We start from the raw sequence: 12,432 nt of genomic DNA, 5'->3' as shown, positions 1-12,432 counted from the left end.
AGGGTAGAGATGAATAAATGCTGAGACAAAAAGTTGTTCATGAGATATTAAATGAAATTCCAGCTACCTTTAAGCTTTTTTTTGCATAAATGGACAAGCTGATTTTAAAATTCACAGTGAAATGCAAAAGAACAAAAATAGCCAAACAATCTTGAAAAGAAAGAAATTTGAAGGACTCATATTTGCCACTGTCAAAACTGACTACAAAGCTACAGTTTGGCACTGGTCTAAGAGTAGACATAGATCAATGGAATAGAACTGAGAATCCAGAAATAAACTCACTCACCTCTGGTTAACTGACTTATAACAAGGGTGCTAAGACCATTCAGTGGGGGAAAGAATAGTTTTTTCAACAAACAGTGCTGGGACAACTGGATAGCCACACGCAAAGAATAAAGTTGGACTCTTATCTCACATTGTATAGGGTATCCCCCCAAAATGTATAAACACTTTAATAGCTGATAACCCACTTAATTTTCACTCTTTTTCAGGTTTAACTGATTTTAAATAATGGGTAAAGCCAGACTAAGTTTTGAACAAAGAAAATTCATCCTAAAGTGCCACTAAACTTTTTTAATAGGGATTCATAAATAATACAGTTTACCGTATAAAACTGGCAACAGTCAATGAATTGAGGGCACACAAATACTGAACAAAATGATTCTTGATGTTTGAGATTCCATTGCTTTGTTATCAGTAGTGCCTGGACCAGAACAGTCATCAGTTTGAAAACAGGCATTGACAAAAGAAATTATTCATTTTGATAGATTGTTTTAAAAATTTTAAATGAACTGTATGTTCATAAACACTGACTTTATAGTCATTCAAAATGTATATACATTTTTTGGACAGCCTTTATATAAAAACTAACTCAATATTGGTCAAAAACCTAAATATGAGAGCTTAAACTCTTAGAAGAAAACATAGGGGTATATGTTCATTATCTGGATTTGGCAATGTATTAGATATGACACAAAAAGCTTAAGCGACAAAAGAAAAATAGATAGATGGATTTTATAAAAATTAAATACAGTAAAACCTCCATATAACGGACTAATTCAAGCAAAAGGATGTCCACTTAAGCAGAAAGTCCGTTATATAATAAAGTTAGGTTTTCCAAATGCGTATGTTAAAAATTGAAAATTTACCTGTTTTTCTTATGTAGATATGTTTGTGTAATCAAAATTATGAATGTATGAAAAGTTTAATTTCACAGAAAAGTTTTCTATATGTATTACTATCATTTTAAATTTATACTGTATAGGCCTAGTAAATGTGTGCATTCACCAGTCACTGAGATTAGCAAATGCACATGGCTGGGGTGTGGCTTAGCATCTGTGAAACATCTGCATGCATTAAAACTGCTGCAGAAAGTCACATCACGCAACAACAGAACCAATTACTGCTGGAGATGCTGTGTAATCACATATTAATCATTCGCCCAACATTGTTTACAAGCAAGTGACTCTTGGATTTCAATATGTAGACTATACATAGTTGAGGTAAAATTCACATAACATTAAGCAAGAAACTGGGGTCAGGAGTAATCCTCAGACCTCCCACATTATATTCAATTAATTTATGCTCCTTGCAAAATAAAGACCTATCTCAGTTCCTTAGAGAAGCACCCTTACTCATACATGAGCTCGCTCATGCACTTATACGCACTCCCTTTCCCTCTCATTCTCATTCTCTCTCCTTCCCTCCTTTCCCCACCCATCTCAGAGAGATGCACCTGCACACACCTTCTTTGTGGAGAATGTGGCAAACTAAATGGACCATCTTGGAGGGGGAGGGGCAAGTAAGAAGGGGAAATATACAATTTTAGTAGAGACAGCCCTTGCCAATTTGTAGAGACAGCATGGAGTCAACCCAAATGCCCTTCCCCACCCCACCCTTCTGTTTTTAGCAGGGCTTGTCTTAGCCTTATTTGGAGCTATAAGACCATGGTCTCTAATGGTATGATTTTTGAGGTATGAAACAAGCCCCTGTCCAAAACCATCTTTCCCACTAGCAAAGCTATCTGAAATTCCTCATATTCATTGCACTCATTAAGGTCCTCCTTAAGGACACTTATTTGCTAGCTGTTAGGGGGCAGTATAACATGTTTGCTAACTGTACCATCACCACTAAGCAAAGCCTTGAGAGAATGAGGAGAAGCACAGGTGAGCTCTGTGGGGAGTTCAGATAAGTCTAGAATTTAAGGTCAGGAGAACAGGCCCAAGTGGAACTCCATAGAGGGGGATCCAATTGAGCTAGGAACAGCTGGTGGTACTGGGTGTCCAGATTTTCCACAATAGGATATGGAAAACGGGGCATCACAGATGAAACTTTGAATAGGGGTGGCAGGGGCATCCCTTCTGTGAACAGTTGTAACATTTCCCCTAGTCTCCTGGGACAGAGGGAGAAATGGATTTGGGTTCTTTGTTTTTGTGCTTATTTGTTCATTTTTACATTAATACAGTGACTTCACACTTATACCCCCAACTCAGCTAGATGGCTTCACTGATACTTTATTTACGTATTCTGAAATATAGCTCCCCTCACCCAGTAATCACAGAGTTACAGTCTGAGGGCCAGGCAAACAAACCAGACCAAGCTTCCTGAATAATGTAGGCTATTATTACCTTATAAAACAGAGGCCTGCAGCTCTAGTGGTAGACCCTGTTTCTCAAGTTCTTGTAGCTATGACAGGGGAAGGTTTCCTTGATCTATTGTGCCCTCCACCAAGAGCTCTTGGGGAATGGATTGTGCATTTATCATGTTCCAACCTATTGAGCTGTGCGGCCCAGACAAGTCTACATGTGAGCACAGAGAAAGGACACTGAGAAATGGCTGCATTGACAATGGCCACCAACCCAGCCTCCACAGGCATGGAGGCCAAAAGTCCCTGGAACCGAAGGCCCACCAGTGATTGGCTACAAAAGGGGGACCTGGGTCTAGCATTCTGTCCCCATCCCCCTCTAACCCCCTCACACCAGCCCCCGAGAGCTTACCTAAATGTAGATTGTTGACCTTCCTGAACCAGATTCAGAGAAGAGCTGTTGATGCTGCTGTTGGACGAGCTTGGTTTCAAGCTGCTTCCTCTTCTCTGGATACCTTCAGGCTCTTTTCTCTTCTTCTTGCCAAAAAAATTCTTGAAGGCTTTAAATTTAGATTTCTTCTTTCCTAGAAGTTAGGAATGAAAGTGATACATAGTGAGAGGTGGGAGGGAAGACAAGAGAGGAAACAGGGTCTCTGTGATATGAAGAAGGACTATGATTCCAGGTGCCCTGCAGATCTTGGTTCTTGCTACCAGGGACCATAGCACCATTCATTTGGTTTGTTCTTTTTTAAAAAAAGATGTGCTTTTTATTGATTTTAGAGAGAGGAAGGGAGAGGGAGAGAGAGAAACATCGATAGGCTGCTTCCTGCTTCCTGCTTCCTGCACACCCCCTATTGGGAATTGAGCCTGAAACTCGGGCATGTGCTCTGACCTGGAATCGACCTGGAAACTTTTTGGTGTGACAAAGTATCTGAATTGCTGGTAAGTGCAGAAGCTCAGGCTCCAGCTTCCGTGTGGTGTTTGGGCAGCCTCTGTTTAGGTCTCACTCACTAGGCCAGTGGTTCTCAACCTTCCTAATGCCATGACCCTTTAATACAGTTTCTCATGTTGTGGTGACCTCCAACCATAAAATTATTTTCGTGCTACTTCATAACTGTAATTTTGCTACTGTTATGAATCGTAATGTAAATATCTGATATGCAGGATGTATTTTCATTGCTACAAATTGAACATAATTAAAGCATAGTGATTAGTCACAAAAACAATATCTACACTAATAAAAGAGAAAAATGGTAATTGGCGTACAACGCTACCCTTTTCATTAGCTAATCAGGGCTATATGCAAATTAACTGCCAACTAAGATTGGCAGTTAACTGCCAACTAAGATTGGCAGTTAACTGCCAACAAGATGGCAGTTAATTTGCATATGTAGGCACAATGCAGGGAGGCGAAAGGGAAAGCACGAAGAAGCCCCCTGCCACTGACAGTGATCAGAAACCCAGGGGGGAGCTAAGAGCTGGGGGGCAGGGCAAAGGCGGCCCTGGGGCCGCCTTTGCCCTGCCCCCCAGCCATGATCGGAGAATCAGGTGCCTTTTCCACCCTGGCCAGTGATCGCAGGAAGTAGAGGTGGAGCCAGCAATGGGAGCTGGGCACGGTCGAAGCTGGCAGTCCCGGGAGCTAGGGGTCCCTTGCCTGGGCCTAAAGCGGAGCCCACGATCGCAGGGCCGCTGCTGCTGCGGGTCCCCGCTGCCCGGGCTGGATGCCTAGGCCAGAGGCGTTAGGCCTGGGCAGGGGCGGAGCCTGCAACTGCGGGGAGCTGGGGGTCCCCTGCCCAGGCCTGACACCTCTGCCAGAGGCCTCAGGCCTGGTCAAGGGGCCGATCCGGTGATTGGTGATCGGAGGGTGATGAGGGTCAACTCCTCTGGCCGAGGCATCAGGCCTGGGTGGGGGCAGAGCCAGCAATTGGAGGGGTCTGGGGGTCCCCTGCCCAGGCCTGATGCCTGGGCCAGAGGCATCAGGCCTGGGCTGTGGGCAGAACCAGTGATGGGGGGAAATGAGGGTCCCCTGCCCAGGCCTGATGCCTCTGTCAGAGGCCTCAGGCCTGGGCAAGGGGCCGATCCTGCGATTGGAGGGTGATGGGGGTCAATGCCTGAGGGCTCCCAGTATGTGAGAGGGGGCAGGCTGGGCTGAGGGACACTCCCCACACACACACCCAATGCACGAATTTCATGCACCAGGCCCCTAGTGTAATTATATATGTGTTTTTCGATGGTCTTAGGCGGCTCCTGTGAAAGGGTCATTTGACCCCCACAGAGGGCGCAACCCACAGGTTGAGAACCATTGCACTAGGCATTCACTTTTCTCTCAAGTTCATGCTTCTCTCTGCATACTTAAACTTGAGTGTTAGCACCAAAAGAGCATTTGTATCTGAATGCTCTCTAGTCTGCACATTAATTAGTTCGTTCATCTATTCAACAAATATTTATTAAGATCAAGCACTTACTACATTTTGTGTATCATGTGAAAGGAATAAGATATAGTTCTAAGTCTTAGCTACTGTCCCCTCATCAAGGTTGTAGGCAGGCCCTCTTTAAAATCCCTTTAACAAGTAGCACAGTACAAGGCAAGCTGCAAGATGCCAAGTCTTAAGCCTCCTCTGGATTAGGAGACCTCCCCATCATGAACCACATCAGACTCCATCTATGGAGACCAACCCTGGGTGTGAGCTACAAAGCTGGGAACTGTCCAAATGCTATGTTACTTTTGAACCCTTAATGGAATCCGAGACAGTTGCCATGTATTAAAGTGTATAAATTGGTCTTTCAAGCTTTCTTTGTAAAGGGATGCCTTTAAATTGCCAGCAGCTGAGTCCTGTGAGGGTTGGTTTCAAGATTTGCTAAAAGTGTAAGGGTAGATAGACCTATACAGCAGATTTGGGTCAAAACGCACACTTGTATCCAGTAATGTTTATGTAGGTCACCTATACACTGGGTACTTTATGCCCCATAAGGTACAGCAGTGGTGGTCAGTGAGCTGACAACTGAGAGCTGACAGCTGTCTGGACTTCTACAACTAAGCCATTCATTTCCCTATCCAAGCCTAAGGACTATGTATTCTCAAACAGGCAGTAGCTTTCAACATCCTCATCCAATGAGGGCCTGCAGTGTGTCACATGCCAGAAAATGGCCCATGGCAGGCAGGTTTTCCCCCAGAGAAGAAAACACCATTAAATCCAATGATGGAATCATTGCTGCTGAGTTGTATATTTGCTTATCCACCATGCACACAGGCAGCTCGTCTAAGTTGAACTTAGCTTTAAAAATGCATCACATAATGGTGACCTTGTTCTCTTGCACTGCTGCTTGGAAAGAAAACATTTCTAACTAGCCTTTCTTCCCTTCAACCTCCCAATAACCACCTTATTCTCTGGCTAGCAATGACTAATACTAAAAATGTACCCAAATGTTTAGTCTTTTAAAAAAAATCTTAGGGCCCTGGCCGGTTTGGCTCTGTGGACAGAGTGTCGGCACTCAGACTGAAGGGTTTCAGGTTTGAATCAGGTAAAGGGCATGTACCTTGGTTGCAAGCTTGATCCCTCGCCCTGGTGGGAATGCATGCAGGAATCAACCAGCCGATGTCTCTCTCTCATATTGATATTTCTCTCTGTCTCTCCCTCTCCCTTCCACTCTCTCTAAAAATCAATGGAAGGACATTATCGGGTGAGGATTAACAGCAAAAAATCTTGGGGATAGGGAAAAGGCATTTCCTTACCTTCATTCTTCACCAAGCTGCATTGCATTGCCATCTTCTTTTGTAGGCTTATATCTAGCTCATGTACAAAAAGATAGGTCAGTTGGTTTAGTGTTTGGGGCTGCCTAGGTGAGGAGGACTATCATTCATTTATTTAATTCATTCTTTATAAATTTTGAGTGTCTAATCACTCTCTCTGAGGCCCAATACTAAACAATGGTGACACAGAGATGAATACCCAAACTCTACCATGCTCAGTATCCTCTACCCCACAACATCAGTGAAGTATGGCCCCCAGGAAGCCCCCAAAAGATTACCCTCTCTCTATCCTTCCATACCAAGTCTTTCTACACCATATACTACTAAGAAAGTGCAGAAAAAATTGAGAACAACTCAGTGAGTTATTAAAGCCAGTTTTGTCTTTAAGTTCAATATCTCATTTAAGATATTAGATTCCTCTTTTTCCTTTTTTTAGTGTCAATAAAGTTTAATATTTTTTAGTAACTTTTGCATCCCTTTCTATCACTCATGGACACCCATCACTCATAGTTGGCACCATAATTTAGGCAATGATAAACATCTGAGTAAGTTTTGCAATAAGAAAATGTTTTAATTGAATCCTATTTAACAGAAGCCTATGATGGCATCTTTTGTTTCTATCTCCCCTTTACTCTTGGTTAAATCTGGATTACTAGCTACAGTAAAACCTCAGTTGAATCTCTCTGATCATGGGCTCTTCTGATTTTTTTCCTGATTAAACAGAAACACTTCCCCTGCCTTACTAAGTAGAACATATTAACAATCCCCAAATAAGATTACAGGGCCTCAGGCAAACTTTTTGAGTATCAGATTGGAAATGAAAGTGAAGAGTTTAGAAGACTAAAAAGTAAATGTGGACTGAGCCTAATGTAAGAAATTTGATATGAACTTGTTTGCTTGTGACTTAATTTTCTTTCCTAGGGTTGTTAAACATAGTAAATAAATCTATTTGTAGTTATCAAGATTTTATGGAGTTTCTTACCCTCATCTCTGGCCTCCAGAACTTCCAGATTGGCAGAAGCTTTCCTTAGTGATGCAGCCATAGTAGGATCAACACTAAAGTAAAATATAGAGTAAAAAGCAAAAGATCATCATTTGAAAACTTTAGACAATAAAAAAGGCATTTTCTCACAAAAAATCATTTGATATTCAGAACATAATATAATCATTTTACCCTACTCCTTATCCTTCAGTTAGAGCAGTGATTTTTAACCGGTGTACCACAAGAATTTTAAAAACATGCTATACCTGACTAGTCAGGGATACTGACCTCTTTTCCCTTAGATTGTCAAATTAAAAATTACAGCAGTAATCACAACAATAACTGTCCGGTGTGAATGCCCTGTCTTGAATTATAAATATATAGGTCATATAATAGAGTTGCATATTATTGGTCACGTCACATAATAGGGTTGGGTCTGATTGGTTAATTCTTGGTACCAGAAATCCTTATATACAAGTATAGGTACCTTATTTTTTAAAGCCACTTTGTAGCAAAAAAAAAGGTAGATTATTATTTTGTTGTAAATCAATTAAAATTATACCTATTTTTTGTCAGATCAGCAAAATATATAATATACAACTGAGCTACCCAACCAGAGCAAACAGGGCTTCTTTTTGTGGTGGTGAAATTGTCCTAAAATTAATTGTCATAATGGTTACACAAATCTTTGAATATGTTAAAATGCATTGATTTTATACCTTAAATGAATTAATTGTGTAGTATGTGAATTATATCTCAATAAAGCTGTTACCCACCCCCCAAAAAGACAAATGTAAAAAATTTGATCTAGCCCTGGCCAGTGGCTAAATGGTTAGAGCATAGGCCTGTGAACCAAAGGATCTCAGGTTCTATTCCTAGTCAAGGGCACATACCTGGGTTGCAGGTTCAATCCATGTACCGTTTGATTCAGTATCATCACTGCTAGTACTTTACCCTGTGGATATACTAACACTTGTATACAAAAATATACATGCAAGAATGCTTACCACAGCATTGTTTTACACAACCAAAAGTGGGAAACAATCAGAGTGATCATCAAAAGAAAAAGTTCACCTTTACTGATTCCATGTTGTGGGAGAATTATCTTTCCTTAAGCTCTTTTCCATTAGTGCAGATATACAATTGAGAGTCAACTGTAAATTTTCAACTCAATCTAGCCTTCTAGCAAAAGCTAGGAATGATAGGTCTAGGGAAGCATGTCAGTTGATATTCAAACTTTTATAAATCAATGTTGACATTTTTATGGGAGTTTTTAGGGGGGATATGAAGGGCACCATAACAGAGAAAGGGTGCTGTATTCCTACACACAACAAGAGGGCTTGTAGAGAGGCAAGTGCCATCAAGTGGGGTTAAGTAGGTTCTGGAGTGCCACCTCTCCAGATCTTCTCTACTCCCAGGCTGTCCGTGCAGCTTAATGGATGGGCTCCAGACCCATCTGTGCTGCTGTTTATAGCCATAAGCCCCTTATACACCTCTGGAAGTAGAGAGAGGTGATCACAGGCTCTGAGGTTAAGGTGAACTTGTACGGTCACCCAGTGAGAATGACTGAGGCTCTGGTGTCAGGATGGCTTCAGACTCTCACTGAAAAGGCTTATGGTGTGAATTATTTCTCGTTGCAATGAATAATAAACCCAACTTGTTCAACAACAGGTGTGTTCCTGGTGGGCTTTGGCTGAAAGATGTTGTTCAAGTCACTCAAACTCTATCAGCCAATATCACAATTCTGCCTGAAGATGACTAAGCCCCAGGCCTATATAGTGCTCACTAGTTTACACACACATACACACACATACACACACATTCCATCTGGACATCTGGAAGAAGCAAAGGGGTAGGGAAATTCAGAAACCCCTCAGAAATTCAGAAGAAGAACAGAAAAGTTGCTTAGACCATCACTGGTGAGTTTCTGGACCATCTTAATAAATAGAGCAGCACCCCACTCCTGCCCTAAGGAAAGCTTTTTATTTTCATTTTTTCAGAACTATGTTTTATTTTTTAAATTTATTTTTATTGTTGAAAATATTACAGATGTCCCCTTTGTTTTTTCCCATTGACCCCCTACACCCAGCCCCTGCCTCTCCCAGGCCTTCAGCACACTATATTCTGTGTCCATGGGTTATGCATACATGCATATAAATTCCCTGGATAATTTCTCCCCTCCACCCCTCTACCCCCATCTTGCCTCTAACAGTTATTAAGCTGTTCCATGATTCTATGTCTCTGGATCTATTTAATTCATCAGTTCATTTTGTTCATTAGATTCCACATATAAGTGAGATCATATGATAGTTATCTTTCTCTGAATGGCTTATTTCACTTAGCATAATACTCTCCAGACCCATCCATGCTGTTGCAAATGTTAAGAGTTAAGGAAGGCTTTTCAGACACTGCGGAAATAAACTATCTCTGAGCTTTAGAGAAGTACATGAAAAAGGAGCCTGTTTTCCAAAATACTGGGCCATAGCAGATTAACAGTGTCCTTGATCCACTGTCAGGAGTTAAAGAAAGGGAAAAACAACCAAAGAGAAAATATATAGGGTGGGGGGGGAGTAGGTTTGCAGTTATTTATATGGAAAATAATGCAATAATTAACGATTACTTATACAAGAATAAACTGTTTCTCGTACTCACAACCAAAAACCTACTTTTGCCCCACCCTGTATGGAAGACTAAAGGGAGAACAAAGAAAGGGGGCATCTTGGCAGCATCGGAATCCCTAAGCACTAATAGAATAATTCAATTTAACTATCATTCCATTTAACTAGCTCTTGAGTTTAGACTGTCTCAAATTTTTTTTTGGTACACTTGCTTTATTTCCCCAACTGACTCCTGGGGCCCCCGAAGACAGCACCATCATCAGCTGAGCTATCTCCCCTTCTAAACAAACAAACCAACAACTACAACAAAACACACAAAGCTCCCCTTGATGGGATATCCTCTTCCTGTTACCACCCCACTTCTCTGCATCTCTTTAAAGCAAAATTCAAGAATTATCTATACTTACTAGATTTATGTCTCCACTTATTCTCCTGCACTCTCTCCAATCAGGCTTCCAAATGGAATGGCTTCCAAACTACCTCACCAAAACTGCCCATGTTAAATTCAACCGACACTTATTTGACATCATAGCAGCAGGACACTCCCTCCTTTTGAATAATTGCATCACTTGCCTTTGTCATGAACAGCACTCCTCTAGTTTTCTTCATTGGCTGTTCCTTCTTAATCTCCTTTGCTGGCTCTTTTTCCTCCACTAAATTTGAAATGTTGGAGCACCTGAGGGTTCTAACCTGGGCCTTCCTGCTAATGTATCTACAATCACTTCTTAGACCCATGTCATTATATGAAAATATTACTATGAGCCACATAATTTGTAATTTTAAATTTTCTAATAGCAAAAAGAAGCAGGTGATGTTATTTTTAATATTTTATTTAACTCAATAGAACCAAATTATTGTCATTTCAACATGTAATCATTATAAAAATAATATAAGTGAAATGTTTTACATTCTTTTCTTACTAAGTCTTTGAAATCTGGGTTACATTTTAAACATATAGTACGTTTCAATTTGGGCTAGCCACATTTCAAGTGCTCAATAGACACATGTGGCAGTGGCTACCATATCCTAGATCAGTGGTCGGCAAACTGCAGCTTGTGAGCCACATGCGGCTCTTTGGCCCCTTGAGTGTGGCTCTTCCACAAAATACTACGTGCAGGCGCACATGTACAGTGCGATTGAAACTTTGTGGCCCATGCGCAGAAGTCGGTATTTTGTGGAAGAGCCACACTCAAGGGGCCAAAGAGCCACATGTGGCTCGTGAGCCGCAGTTTGTCGGCCACTATCCTAGATTATCTTATTCAGGCTTTAAATTCTACTTACATTCTGGACTCCAAAATCTCTCTGTTGAGACTAGACCTCTTCCCTGAACTCCATATTCCTATAACCAAATGCCTAGCCACCATCTCCACCTCACAGTGCATATCAACTTCTTGTTTCCCCTCACACTGCCTTCCCCACATTTTCCTCATCTCAGGAAATGCCACTAGCCAGACCCTCAGACTAAAGCCTAGCAGCATTGATTCCTCTATTTCCTTCCCATGCTACATCTAATCCAACAGTAAATCCTGTGACTCTTCCTTCGTTATATTTCTGAAATGCACCTATTTCTTGCCATGTTTGAACTGCCATCCAGTCTCTCATCACATCATCCTTTATTAATATCTTCATAGCACTCACCACTACCTAAAAGTATGTTCTTTACTAATTTCATTACTGGTTTCTTGTCTGTCTCCTCTACCAGAATGTAAACTCCATAAAAGCAGGGACCTTGCGTATTTTGTTCATCACTGATCGCCTAGCACCTAGAATGGTACTTGGAACATAGCAAGCACTTAATAAATATTTATTGAATGAATGCCCAAATTCAATAAAGGAAGGGGAAGTAATAGAAGAGCCATCTTTGTGGTCAGCAATTTCTTAGAAATAGAGGCATGCTATGGAAGGCAGAGGAAAACTTGTCCTAGAAAAGGAACCTCCTTGTTTTCCAACTTAGCAGGACCTGTCTTCTCTCCAAGCAAGGTGGGCCCTGTCCCAAGATTATTCACTTGTGCAGAACTTGGGCCTCTCTTGTCCTTGGTGCATAGAGTCCATTCTCAGGTGTCCTAGCCATGAGACCCTCTTGGTGTGGAGCCCCACTCAGGTTGGGGCTCTTATGGAGGAGGTTTCAGGAACAGATACCCTGACCTTCTTACTTTACAGCCACCATCACTGGCACAACCTCTTTCTGTTTGCCCACAAGCTGACTTTATCAACCAGAGCTTTGCTTCCCAAGTATCTCCTCATAGAGGCACCACTTATATTCCTTTCATGTGTCTCACCGTGGCTAATAAAAGTTCAAAGTTAGTTTGCTTTTTAACTGTACCAGGGCTCTTTAAAAATAGCTTTTGGGTTGCACTTTTATTTATGATATTCAGCAAAAATTACTGTCACCTCACTGGTATCTCAAAAAAAAAAAAGTTGCAATGTTCTTTCCAAAATACCAATCTGACCATGAGCTTCCATGCTTAAACTAGCTCACCAACTGCCTGCAGGATGA

The 12,432-nt window shown here is 41.4% G+C and overlaps 1 protein-coding gene across 1 annotated transcript in view; it reads right to left on the bottom strand.

Annotated features, from left to right (window-relative positions):
• Window positions 1-11,317, bottom strand: part of KIAA1210 (KIAA1210 ortholog) — a 32,302-nt gene extending 20,985 nt beyond the window's left edge. The window contains exons 1-3 of the mRNA XM_059678641.1: window positions 11,217-11,317; window positions 7,318-7,391; window positions 2,997-3,168 (exon numbers count right to left, since the gene is read on the bottom strand). Coding sequence (XP_059534624.1) covers window positions 2,997-3,168; window positions 7,318-7,391; window positions 11,217-11,317 — 347 coding nt within the window. The remainder of the gene's footprint in view (window positions 1-2,996; window positions 3,169-7,317; window positions 7,392-11,216) is intronic.
• Window positions 11,318-12,432: the final 1,115 nt, after the last annotated feature.

This window comes from Myotis daubentonii, chromosome X (assembly GCF_963259705.1).
Source record: "Myotis daubentonii chromosome X, mMyoDau2.1, whole genome shotgun sequence".
In the NCBI taxonomy this organism is placed as follows: domain Eukaryota; kingdom Metazoa; phylum Chordata; class Mammalia; order Chiroptera; family Vespertilionidae; genus Myotis; species Myotis daubentonii.
This window is presented reverse-complemented; position numbering and strand designations above follow the sequence as displayed.